General features: G+C 44.6%; 1 protein-coding gene across 3 annotated transcripts in view; it reads left to right on the top strand.

The window, feature by feature from the left end:
- Window positions 1–10,371, top strand: part of ASZ1 (ankyrin repeat, SAM and basic leucine zipper domain containing 1) — an 850,966-nt gene extending 840,595 nt beyond the window's left edge. For all 3 annotated transcript variants that reach the window (XM_069627941.1, XM_069627942.1, XM_069627943.1), the window contains one exon: window positions 10,162–10,371. In XM_069627941.1, the coding sequence (XP_069484042.1) occupies window positions 10,162–10,314 (153 nt within the window). In that variant the 3' untranslated portion in view covers window positions 10,315–10,371. The remainder of the gene's footprint in view (window positions 1–10,161) is intronic.
- The last annotated feature ends 3,351 nt before the right edge of the window (window positions 10,372–13,722 follow it).

The raw sequence follows: 13,722 nt of genomic DNA, 5'->3' as shown, positions 1-13,722 counted from the left end.
TCCATGTTGGATGAGTAAAATGGACGCCGTACATCTCGCCCGTTATCCCAAGGTTCACGTATTCCATGAACCATCACAGTATGCCCCCTTTTAGAGGTGTTCCCCATCCCCCCACCCCCTGGTTTGTCCGGATGTTTCAGATAGAACTGTCTTACAAGTTTGGGAGCATGTACTGCAGCCTCGGATTCCCAAGTCCGGTCGGCGGGAGTGTAACCCTTCCAATCTACTAAGTATTGCAACTTTCTGGGATGGTAACGAGAGTCACAAATACCGGAAACTTCATATTCCGGACCAGTAGATGATGCGATGGGATCTGGACGTGCGGAAATATGAGGATGGAAAGAACTCCGCTGGTCAGGCTTTAATTGGGATATATGAAAAACTGGATGGATGCGAGCGCAAGTCTTGGGTAATCAGAGTTTGAAGGCAGCTGCTCCAATCTTACCCAAAACTCTAAAGGGACCCATGTACCTTGGAGAGAGTTTCGATGGTCGTAAATGCCGAGGCAGAAAGCGAGAAGACAACCATACCCAATCTCCCGGGTTCAGGATTGGAGCTGGGGTACGGTGCCGGTCTGCAAACTTCTTCACCCTCATCTGGGAGTCTTTGAGGGCCTTTTCGGCGGATTGTTGTCCCTGACGAATCTGTTGCATTAGATGGTTCCCATCTGGGAATTTGCTATCTGTAAGTCCAGTTTTGGGAAAGGACGCTGGATGGAAACCATAAGTACAGAAAAATGGTGAGGCGTTGATTGTGGAGTGATAGGAGTTATTATATGCGAATTCCGCCATAGGTAATAACTCCAACCAATTGTCTTGGCCCGTGGAAATATAACTCCGCAGATATCCTTCCAGGGTTTGATTTAGTCTCTCTGTTTGGCCATTGGTTTGAGGGTGAAACCCAGAACTCAATGCTCGTGTTATCCCCAAGATCTTACAGATTTGTTTCTAGTACCGAGAAGTGTACTGAGAGCCTCTGTCTGAAATTATAGTTTTTGGAAGCCCATGGAGCGTAAAAATTCAGGTAATAAAGGTCCGAGCCATTTGAGCGGCCGTGGGAAGACTCCGGAAAGGCTCAAAATGTGCCAATTTTGTGAAGGTGTCAATGGTTACCATTATCGTGGTGTGACCTCCAGACGGAGGGAGATCTACCACAAAGTCTGTAGAAATGATCTGCCAGGGTCTTGTAGGTATCGGCATCCGTACTAAACTCCCGTAAGGAAAGTGTTTAGGCCTTTTCGTCTGAAGACAAACGGGGCAAGAATTGACGTATTGTCGTATGTCTTCTCTCCAGTATGGCCACCAAAAATGACGAGAAATTAATTCTCTTGTAGTAGAGACTCCTCGATGTCCTGCTGTCTTTACATCGTGACCCATCCTCAATACTTCCTTTTGTAGAATCTTGGTAGGTACGTATACCTGTTGATCATGGAAATAAATTCCATCCTTCTTTGTCAAAGAAGTCTCAAGAGATCCAGGAAATCTGGTGGTTTCGTCAATTCAGCTGCCAGATACGGAAAAATAGGTTCAGATCTAAAAGGTTCAGGAGGAGAGTGATCCTTCAGGGATAATGATTCTGCCTGCAAGTTGTATTTCCCCGGAATAAAGGAAAAGATAATCTGGAAGGGGGAAAAAAAATGAGCCCACCTTGCTTGTCTGCTATTGCAAGTTTGAGCATATTGCAGAATTCTGAGGTTATGGTGATCGGTTCTAACTTCCACAGGGTACTGGGCCCCCAGCAGTAGGTGTCTCCATTCCTCAAATGCCCGTATTATCGCCAACAATTCTTTTTCCAGCACCGTATAATTCAGCTCAGCAGGTGCTAGGGTATTTGATAGATATGCGATGGGACGTTCCTGACTCTGATCATCCTTTTGTAGTAATACCGCTCCCAGGGCATATTGGGATGCATCTGTCTCCAAGAGGAAAGTACGTGATTGGTCTGGGTTTATCAATATTGGTGCAGTGGTAAACCGGGTTTTTAATTCATCAAAAGCTTTTTGAGTCTGTTCAGTCCACAAGAATGTCACTCCCTTCTTGAGCAAGTTAGTTAAGGGTTGTGTCAGAGCGGAAAAATTAGGAATAAACCTTCTGCAGAAGTTTGAAAACCCCACAAATCTTTGTATATCCTTGCATGACACCGGAGTTGGCCAATCTTTTACGGCCGAAACCTTTTCAGGGTCCATAGCAATTCCTTGGGCTGATAGAATGTAGCCTAAATAGGTCACCGTGGGTTGGTGAAACGAACATTTCTCCAGATTGCAGAAAAGATGGTTATGGCTAAGCCTCTGGAGTACTTCTCTCACCTGGGATTCATGCTCGATGACAGTCTTAGAGAATACCAGAATATCGTCGAGGTAGACGATGACGGAATGTAAAAGTAGATCTGCGAACATATGGTCCATGAATCTCTGGAATACGGCGGGAGCATTGGCAAGTCCAAAAGGCATTACCTGATATTGAAAAGGCCCGAATGGGGTCCTAAAAGCCATCTTCCATTTGTCTCCTTGTCTTATTCTAATCAAATGAGAAGCTCCTTTGAGATCCAGCTTAGTGTACACTGTGGCTCCTTTGACGGCCTCCAGAATATCCGGAATTAGTGGCATGGGATATTTATCAGGCATGGTTATTTTATTCAATCCCCTGTAGTCAATACAGGGCCTAAGCTCGTTGGTATTTTTCTTAGGAATAAAAAAGAGCGATGCCGCTGCTGGGGACGTGGACTCGGTAATCAATCCATTCTTTAGATTTGTGTGTAAATATTCCCGCAGAACCTCCTTCTCAAGAGCGGAAAGAATGTACATTCTCCCGAATGGCAGTGGTTGTTGGGGTACTAACTCAATGGCACAGTCATCTCTTCTGTGAGGCGGTAACTATGAATATTCCGATGTGGAAAAGTCCTCTGCAAATTGATTGTATATGGTGGGAAGTCCGGATATGCAATTAAGGATGGTTGTTATTTTTGGATCATTCAGAGTAGTACAAGATTTGGTCGGGGTGAGTCCCTTCTCCGTAATACAATGGGCCAGACAAAACTCTGAGCCTAGGAAGAAAGACCCGGTTGACCAATTGATGAAAGGGTTATGTCTACGTAACCATGGTAACCCTAAAATGACGGGATAGTGAGCGGCTCTGATTATGTCCATCTAAATAATTTCGTGATGGTTTGCTATGGACATGATCAGTGACCCGGTTTGACTGATTATGGGACCTGAAATCGGAGGACTCCCATCCACACTTTCAACCGGTATGGCTTCAAGTTTATTGGATCGTGGAAGATTATTCTGGGTAGCCCATAGATCATCAATAAAATTGCCCGCAGCTCTGCAATCTATCAGAGCAGAAACTTCAAAGCCACTATGATTCCCGAATCTTAAAGTGACTTGAAGAACCATCATGTATGAGTGAGAAGACCCTGTACACATAGAATTCTGTATCTTGTTTGAGGAACCATTTGAGGTAGTGGGTTCCCGAACCGTGGTTCCTCCTACGGTCGGCGTTGCCGTTTCCCGGCCTTCTTTGAGGAGCGATGGGACACTCCTGAACTGAATGGGTATTCGCCCCACAATACATACACAGGCTCTGTGATCACCTCCTCGACCTTTCTTCTGATAATAATGGACCCCTAGCACTGGTACCCCATTGCATGGGCTCTTCTGAGGTGCTGGCTTTATTAGATGAGGATGCTTGAGTGAAGCGGCGTTGAGTTCTTACCTTTCTTCGCTCACTGCTCCGTTATTTCAGACGGTAATCTATCTGCATCACCAATGCAATAAATTCAGACAACGATGCAGGTCTGGGTATCCGCGAAACTTCATCTTTTAATTCTTCGGACAGTCCTCTTCGAAACAGTGTGACCTGTGCATCGTCCGACCAGGTAGTTTCACTAGCCATCTGCTTGAATTTGGTGATACGTGCTAAAATATCTAGGTTTCCTTGTCTCAGATCTGATAGATGTTCTTGGGACGCAACCCGTATCTCTTGTCGCCCGAACATCGTTCTTATGCTATTGCAAAAGGCTGTGTGCGAATCCAAGATCGGGTTATTGGAGGTGACCAATGGGGTTGCCCAAGCTAATGCAGGTCCGGTCATCTGGGAAATCATGTAACCAACGCGGTCTCTATCTGTGTGAAAATAGGTACCCTTGAATGCAAATTGGATGGTAGGCGTCTAAGAACTCTTTGACTTTATGTGGATTTCTGTCAAACTGACCTCCTGACAAAGGCCCAGGAGGCACCTCCGAACAGTGGAGGGGTTGGTTTGTTATGGCTTGTTGGGCAGCTGCTAGCTGAGCTGTCTGCTGCTGGTTTTGCTGTGCTGCCTGCTGTTGGTTCTGTAGTAACGTGGCATTTTCCTGTTTAAGAGTTTGAACCTCGGATGTAAGAGACTGGACTGCCGCTATCAATTGCTGTATTTGTTGATACATTTTAGAATCAATGAGTTTTCTGAATCCGTATCCAAGTCAGAGTACTGTTCTCATTCCTATTTTTGGGCGTTGCTAACTGTGATATTTCAAAATCATTACATGTACTCAGACTCCAATACAGACAAACAAAACTCCTACCTCTATCTTCTTTGGGATTGAGGATTCTGTAATCTTTTGAAGTAATCGGAAAATACCTAGAAGCCCCTCCACAATCCGACTTCGGAGAGTCCGACAGTGTTGGAGCCTCCAGGAAAAAACCCTTACGGGGAAAAAACCCTGTGAAGGGCTGCTAGAAAGCGTAGTTTCCTGAGGACTGCTCCCTGGAGATGTTTCCAGTGGGTAATAATCAGCCCCTTCGGTTGAACTTCCTAATCTCCTCCAAGATCTATAGGTGCTAAGTGCAAGTAGACACAGAGAGGGATTAATGACACAAAGGATAGATGTTTACAGACCCAAAGAGAGGATGTTGCCTGATCTCTAAAAGGCTTACCCTAGAAACACCTAAATTAGGCCCAGAAGACCGGAGGGTTAAGTTCCTGGATGGCAGTTTTGGAGAAAACAGGGGGAATAGTTGCAAAGCCTAACAAAGTGTAAAGAATGAAAATTAGACTTAGTCTTTCCCCTCCCAATCCTGATCCTGTTAACTGAGATGGAATGTCACTTAAGCTTACCACCCGAAGGAGACTCTGGAGAGACTAATCCCCTGCTAATACTGGGAGGAAGTAGGTAGCGTAATGGTCTGTGTAGAGAGATGAATGAATCCTTAAGAAAGGAGATTGTGATGAATGGAAAAATACCGGGTAAAGCAAGAGAAATGCCAATGAAGGAAATCTGACTCTATATTAGAGATCGTACCAAGACCTGCGTCCTAATATCCCTGGATGAAGGATAGTCTCGTAAACACAAGAACTCCTCTGATTCCACAGAAGGCGGAGAAGAAGGCGGAGGATCGGAGCCGCGATCTGATGATTGCCTAAAGCGAACGGTAAAGGGAGTTTCAACAACAAGGGGGAGAGGAGAAACGGACACAGGATAGCCAACTTAGTACTTATACTAACAAGGAAAGAAGTGGAAAGGCAGCGGGTACGAATGCGTACTTACATCTGCGAAGCGCGGCTGGACTCTGGAATGAGAGTAGCAACGCGCCGATGTGCGGGTGATGGATACGGAAGTACTGCTTGCCAGTCTGGGGGCGTGGCTACAGTCTCTTCCTCATGTGAACCAACGGCTATACCGTTACTTGCCGCAATGTGATTCTCCATGTTGGATGAGTAAAATGGACGCCGTACATCTCGCCCGTTATCCCAAGGTTCGCGCATTCCACGAGCCAGACCCATTCTCGGCATCTATTGAGCATATCTTGCCTTATCGCCTTCATTTGGCAAAGGATGGATTAGCTCTGTCATCCATCAAGGCACACCTGTCGGCCATCTCCGCTTACACCACAAAGCCTCATCAAGATTCTCTAGTTTCAGACACAGCAGTCAAAACCTTCCTGAAGGGGTTAATGCACACCTTCCCCAGGGAACGGATACCATCCCTTCCTAGAGCCTTAACACTGTCCTGGCAGCGCTAATGAGAGCACCCTACGAGCCTATTCATTGGTGCGACCTATAATTTTTGTCTTGGAAAATAGCCTTTTTAGTGGCCATCACATCAGTCAATTGCATTGGACAACTGCAGGTGCTTTCCGTTGAACCGCCATTTACCATCTTTCAAAAAGAGAGTCATTCTCCGACCTCACCCAAGATTCATCCCTAAGGTTCTGTCTGAGTCTACATTGTCGTCGCGGATCGCATTACCTACCTTCTTCGGCAATCATACACCTGCAGCTGAGCAAACACTGCATTCACTGGACGTGGCTAGAATGCTTAAGTTCTATATACAAAGGCCCAAAGACTTCAGGTCCTCCAAAAGGCTTTTTGTCGCCTTTGCAGGACGCAGCAATGGATGATGCGTCTCCAAACAGGGTGTGGCACACTGGATTTCCAGCTTTATCGCCCACTGCCACCAAATGAGAGATGATCCACTACTGTCCCCGCCGACAGCACACTCCACCAGAGTGAGAGCAGCTTCATCAGCATTCCAAGCAGGAGTGTTTCTAAGAGATATATGTTGTGTGGCCGCATGAAGCACGCTCCATGTGTTTGCCCGGCATTACTGCTTGGAGGTGGACAGCACAAGGGAAACAGTAGTGGGACAGGCACTGCTTTAACACCTATTTGCTTTAGGTAGGAGTAGCCTAATATGCGTATGCTATTTATCTGTATCCCTCCTTCTTGTTACTTTGTGTCTCTATTATTCGCAGAGTTTCATGCAGATGTGTATTATTGACAGCCATAGACATGTATATTTTTCCATTGACAAATACAGATGTCTTGCTCTCAGACACGTGTGTTGTCTTTGACAGCTTGGTATTCTATTCAAGCATGTGAATTTTTGAAAGATCCAATGCAGGAGAAGTCTTTGTTACTTAGCTGTAACTGTATTTCTCCAGCATTGGTATCTTTCATAGATTCACATGCACCCACCCTCTGCCCCTGGGTAGTGGCTGCTCCGTTTTTTCCAGTACATCATCAGGTCTATACTGTTCAAAATCTGAAGATGGCTGAATGGGGTGGAGCTTAAACCCTGCCACCTCATTGATACACGATTGCGCTGACTGAAGAGCCTAGCCTGAGAAAGGCGTTTCTGTCGAAACACGTGTTGGTTGTTCAACTAGGACTCACAGAGAATAAACCTATGAATGAAGAATATCATGTATTGTGTTATGAATAGATTTGAAAAAACTATCATTTACTTTACTTAGAATTCATCAAAAATGTTCAGGCATAGCGCGAAGAGCTGGTGGTACACACATATCTTACATGTTCTAGGGTTTACCAAAAACAACTAGCCACGCAGCTGCCCCTGCAATCCTAAAACGTTCGGTCCTAGGACACCGTTTAAACCTGCTCCATATATTCTAACAATCTTGGAAGTTGTTTCCTGCACTGTGATTCTATGCCCCGTGTTACCGGGGGACTCACGCTTTGGGCATCTCATCACAATCTCACCGCTGGTCAAATAGCTCAGTCATTTAAGTATTTGCTGATGTGATATTTTTAGCATCCATCCTTCACAGGATGATACAATGAGCATCAGTGCCTTGGGTATGGTAGCAACTTGTACCTGCTTTGCTATGAAATATCACAAAGTGGAGTAGTTGGCACAATTTTGAATTTCTTTCTTACTATTCATTAAGTGACCCACCGATTCTACTGTTTGATTCTGAGTCATAGATAAGATTTCGCTAGTCCATTCCCATTATATATTTCTATGCATGTGATATGCAGAGCAGCAACATGGACTTATGCAAAAAGCATCCTTTTTGAGTTTACTGCAGTCTGGACGAAAGTTCTACAGTGGTTACCAAGTATGGACAAGCAGTTTTTACCTGTTCAGCTTGAGGACTGCTGGTGACTGCTGACATTGGGTGGACATTAAACGAGGACTAGGCTTCCCATTTTCACTTTTACGTTCTCTTGGTTTCTTTTTTACTGACCCCTCACTTTACAGCAATTCACACTTATTTTCCAACCGCTCCATGATTCTACAAATCTCATTAAAGGAAAGGAGAATTAAGGGTATGTGTTCCCCAGTCTGTCACGACGAATTGGAGAACTGTGCAGGGAATTATTACCTAATTTAATTTCCTTTTCCTGCTATGTTTATGTTCTTTATATAAGGTGGTGCAACTGTCATGTAGGTTAAGTACAAGGTTTACAGTAATAGGAAAGTTAAAGGCAAGTAACTTATGCTTTATTCTTTTTTTCCTGTATGCTTTCCTTATGCTTACTCATGGTAAAATAACTTAATCAGTTACCATTGGAATTGTTAACGTCAATACTGGCTTTGCTACCAAGAGATGTTCCCTTTACTGTGTGCACTTTGTGACAAGATCAGTATCATGACCCCTCTCGGCCCGGGTTGGGTGGCCTGCCAGGGAGAAATCCATTCACATTTCTACCCCAGAGGGGACAGTGGTAGATGGGATAGCCCAAACTTCTTTTCCATGTGCCAACCTGTATATGTGCATTGCAAAGTTGCATCACCCTAGGCCTGTGACTCAAAATAGTGGCAGAGTGTTTTCTTCTCCTGTCTGAAACCTAAGAAACCTGAGAGGCGAGCACCCACAAAAAAGAGAACCATCAGTGTCATCGGCCCGGTGGAGAAAGAAAGCCTCCAGAGAGAGAGACCCGGTCTTTATAGACCCCCTACATGTGCAACAGCTACACCATCAGAGCTGTGAGATAAAGAAAAGAAACACGAGCTGGAGATCTTACCCTGCATTCCCTTAAGCCATGCACCTTCAGCCCCAGGACACCTAAGGAAGAATCCCATGCGGGATCCCTAGAACACCAGTGACTAGGAATAGAGCAGTGCCACTCAAAAACACTGTATTTGCCGCTCCTCAGTTCCCCGACACAGGCATGAAGGCTGTGCAGCGTGGGCCCCACATGGAGAAGAGGGACAGGGCTTAATCCGCCATTTAAAACATTTTGTAATGCTGATGCCTCCCTATAAGGGGTGATAGGGCTAGATTGTGTGCGGGATCAAAAGACTAATCCGGAAGTAGGCAGGGGGTAAAAAGAAACTACAGGAATCCAGAAGGGGTGGGTTGTACGGTTGTGGTAAGAGAAGGTGGAGGTGCCAAACCAAGTGACCAGCAGGGGGAAGCACAGTGGATGTATTGTGTAGTTGACATTTGCAGCGGGTGAGGTATTGGTTAGTGAGTGCAAGTGGTACTGCATTGTGTGTGTGAAAGTCGCAAGTGTGGTCAGGGGAGAGGAAGTGTAGGGAGTGAAAGTGAAGTGATTATGTGAGTTAGAAAGGTGTTAGCATAGAAAGTTGGTTGTAGTAGTATTTGTAGTGTGGTCGGAGGGAGTTTTAGTGTGGGGGAAGTAGTGATGCAATATAAGTGGTCTTGTACTGCGCTTGTATGCCTGCCACTGCTGGTTCCCTCGCTGTGCGAAAACATCAAAGGTTGGAGGCGAGATGGAGGAGGAGTGAAAGATATTATGGGGACAGGGGATGAAGACACGGTAATAGAAGTACAAGAGGGTGGAGTTGGAAGTAATAGAGCAGTGAGAACAAAACAGCAAGGGGTGAGAGGGAAAGGAGTACAAGGGCATGATGGAAGGAAACCGAATCGGGCACTGTGTCTGTAACGCACAAATCCTCCTTTTAGACCACTATCCTCTGCATATAGTAGGAACAGTCTAGTAAATCCCTGAGGGAGTTCAGATAGGGAAGGCATTCTACCTTAAGGTCTTTACTTCCAGTATTAGTAAGAACTTAGACAATAGGCTGGAATGGTTGGTATATACTAACCTGGGGAGTGTGAACACCTGGGTTAGGGAGGATTGTTGCTTCATCAACGAGAGAGTGAGGGACGGCCCTCAGTCCGGATGATTTAAATAAAAATCCTTGAACCATCTCAGAGACTTGGACCATTTCTTGAGCCATCTGTGACAACATTTTAATTGATCAATGTTTACATTTTAGTCTTAGGCTGCTGATGAAACTGATGGTAGATAATTTGGGGAGTGGTTTGTGGTGTTTGGTTTATTTAGTTTGATTTCTGCAATTATCATATCGAATTCAGAAAATCTGTGCAGTTGGATTTAGATAAGATACAAGCCTGTAATTCGGCATGTGCCCCTTTCAGTAAAATTATCCATTTATTTCTTATAGTTACAGAATGGCCAACAGAGTGTCCCTTGTCGCGTCCCACCTCTGGAAAAGCAGACCTTTTGGAGCAAAGGAAAAATAAAGACGGCAGCCGTAACACTATTGGGATTTGGATTGCTGTTCTTTTCAAACAAACTGACATTCAGAAAGTGGTGATGTTTGTTAATTATGTGTGTCTGTAATCTTTTAATAAAGCATATTGATTAGAATGTTCAGAGAGTTCACAACGTCTATTCTTTATAAATATAATTTTAAGGTTTCACTCCCTATTGTACACCTGATAGTTAAATGGTGCAGTTATTTAAATTGTACTCTGCAGTTCTTGAAAGCAATATGAAGACCCTTTGTAAATACTAGCAATTTTGCATGCTGTATATTATATGCTGTACTTGTGAGCGCCATTTAGATATCTCTTCTTTTGCATTTTGTCGGTATGAACCAGCTTTTTCAGTAGCACAGATTGCTGCTATTTTGGCCTCAAAATAGCCCTAATGCACGGTGTGATGCTATAATTTCGACATTGGGTGTCTTGACCACAACGGGTATGCTGTTCACTGGCAATCTTTTGATTTTGCCCACTTAACAAAGGTACATCGTGATTTTATTTTTATTTTTTTACTCCGATCACTCGATATTAATCATACATCTTAATATAGGAGTATTCAAAATGTTCTTTCACAAAATAAAACTCTTTCGCTCAGTGATGCACTTTTTTTTGTTATTTCTTTGCCCTGATCAGTTTACAGTTGCATCCCTTATAAAGCCATCTTCAATAAGCAGGTTCTAATCAGAAGGTACTTAAAACCTAGTATGCACACTTGGCAAGCGCATGGTTTGTCTAGGGGATCTTGTGAGTCAGGAGAAGGGTCTTGTTAGTCTAAATTTAAATGTACCCTAGTTCAATCCCTGCTAGACGGAATTTGTAAGTATTTCTTCAGATTGTTCCTATTTTGCCAAGCAGCTTTCTTCTATGTGATGTTTATTTTGGGGGATTAGTCGGCTGTAGCATATTTCCCAGGGATCAGTTGAGTTTGTACACACACAATACATTGAGATGTATCCATGCAGACTCCTCCTTGAGATGTTACCTTAAAGTTTCACTTAGAGCTCATTCAACTCCTGTTATTTGCCAGAGTATACACCCTCTCTCAAGTTATATTTGTTCTTGTGCGACTCTGTCAAACACTCTCCATAAAAGGTTTCTATCACACAGGTCTGATAAAAAGAAAAGCTATCACACAACGGCAGCAATGTGGAGTATCTGGCAGTGGCTCAGGTGTGGCTAGCTGATACTCCTGTTCCAGGCATGTACTAAAGTGCTCTGTGCTTTTATTTATCCTCCAAATGTCCTATGGGATTTGTAGTCTTGGGTCAATTCATTTGAGTACAGCAAGTAATATCAACCCCAATAACACCTTTACTCTTTGGAAAGTTCTTTCCTAAGTTAAAACTTTACATCACCAATACTCCGCTGGTGATTCCATCTAGGGAGACGTTCACCTGTTTCTTCAACCACTCTGACTGCATTAGGGTTGTCACCATTGGCAAATAATCACGCCCCTGATAGAGGCTGACTGGTTGTGACCATCAACTCAGACCTTGACTCCACTTCTGCATCAAACCATATCCAACTTGTCCCTCTGGGTCTCGCCCAAGACAACTTTAACTCCTTATAGAGTCACTACATTTTCTGGCTTTTGGACAGCCACCTCAAAGGATGTCGCAACTGGGCTTGAGGGTGGCGTAGGCTCACCAGGCCCCAAACAAACCTGTATTGTACCCTCAGCCACCAAAGTTTCTTTCCTTGTCTTCTTTCTGCACCACTAGCCAGCTGTTTTCATACTCTGTGGACACCAGACATTTGCAGGCCACTAGCAAATGCTCAATAAATGACCTGCATTATTGAAGCACTGTCCCCAAGTCATGCTGGTTTCACTCCTTTTCCCTGTCACTGCCATTGCAATGTTTACCCTTCTCTGCTCTGTGGGATAGCTTGGGGGCACCCCATTGTTGGGTAAGAGTAGACGGGTTTCAGGCCACTGAGGTAGGAGTGCCCTCTTTGGTTATCCATTGTAAGATACATTTTGGTTAATGGGTGGCTTCTGCACTAAGCGGGCACCCTTAATGTAATGACCCCTTGTATACAGCCACAACGCACAGTTTTGGTCAAGAAACGGCAGTTGGACCAAAACTCTGCATGAATTAATTGTGGTCCCCAATCTTTATGTAGGGGAAGCCACCACAAAGTTACACAAACAAGGCAGCTTGTCTACAAAAAATAAATGACCTTCCTGCTTGAATCTCAGCATTTCTCAAACACAAACATCCATTTACATATCCAATTATATAGTTCTGAATAACAGTAGGCCTTCTAATTTTACTTGTCCTACTTGTCAGTGGATTTGGGGATTGAGGTGGCTTCCGTGATAGCAGAGGTGGCTTTCGATCCCCTGAGGTGACAGAGATGGCCTTGGAGCTGGAGGGAAAATGACTTTGGACCTCACAGACTTGAAGGGTTTTTTTATTTCCAGAGCCAAATTAGATGCTCTGGTCACAAAATATATGGTGCTTGGTGAATCTTTGTATGGCGAAAAAAGGGATATCTGTTGAGGTGCGTGTTTTGTTATTTTTCTCTATTGGTGATGAAAGGGGGGAGGGAAGTGATGTGCAAGCAGGTTATGAAGACCTTGTAAAAATACAGTGGTACATATTCATTGTAATCACTGAAGCAGTGCAGAATACCCCTAAAGCCCAGCCAAACCTGAATGCTCACAGGTCTGAAGTATGTATCCGAAAACTGAAGTGTTCTGGTGCAGTTAACTTCATCTTGTTGGGAAAACGTGCATCCCTGTTTTTTTTGCGAAGGACAGCAGATATGGTAGTGTTGAACACATTTCCCTGTTTTTGAGCAGTGTTAACCTGTTTAGTTAACTTGCTTGACATAGTGCGCCCTCTAGTGGTTGGTCCACAGTATTTATTTTACTGCTATGTCCCAACCCCTTTCCTCCATACTTGTAGGACATTCTGTCCTTCGGGACAGGACTGGAGCACTTTTTTTAAAAAGCATCAAAATTGAAAACAAGTTGTCATTCTCTTTTTACGTGCGGTACCGCATGTGGCCGTAACCCTGCCCTCCTGAGCTCCACCCGCGCATCGCCCTTCAGTCCTTTTCTCCGCGCGGTCGGGGCTGGATGCACTTGCATCACCAGGATATTTTTCTTGTTCCCGTTATTGTCCTCTCTTGCTCCGGTTCTGCAGTTACTTAGTCCTCTGTCTATGTCGGAGCTTCTGGGATTTGTGTCCTGTTCTTCATGCGAAAGTCGCTTCGCTAGGGTGGATCCCTATTCTCTCTGCTTGGAGTGTCTCGGGCTGGACCATCGCTGGGATTCGTGCTTCTACTGCGATTCCCTTTCCGTCTTGGCACTCCAACGCCATCTTCTTCGGTGGGAGGACGTATTTCAGCGTGTTCCTCCACCTCATCTTCAGCTTCTCATCGATGGAATGAAGAGACGCCCGCTAAGTTCCTTACTTTTTAGGGTGCCACGGCTGGGGGACTCCTTCCCG

Source organism: Ambystoma mexicanum, chromosome 12 (assembly GCF_040938575.1).
Source record: "Ambystoma mexicanum isolate Mex_15411 chromosome 12, UKY_AmexF1_1, whole genome shotgun sequence".
NCBI lineage: Eukaryota > Metazoa > Chordata > Amphibia > Caudata > Ambystomatidae > Ambystoma > Ambystoma mexicanum.
Note: the sequence above shows the minus strand (reverse complement) of the source record. Positions and strands in the feature narration are given on the sequence as shown.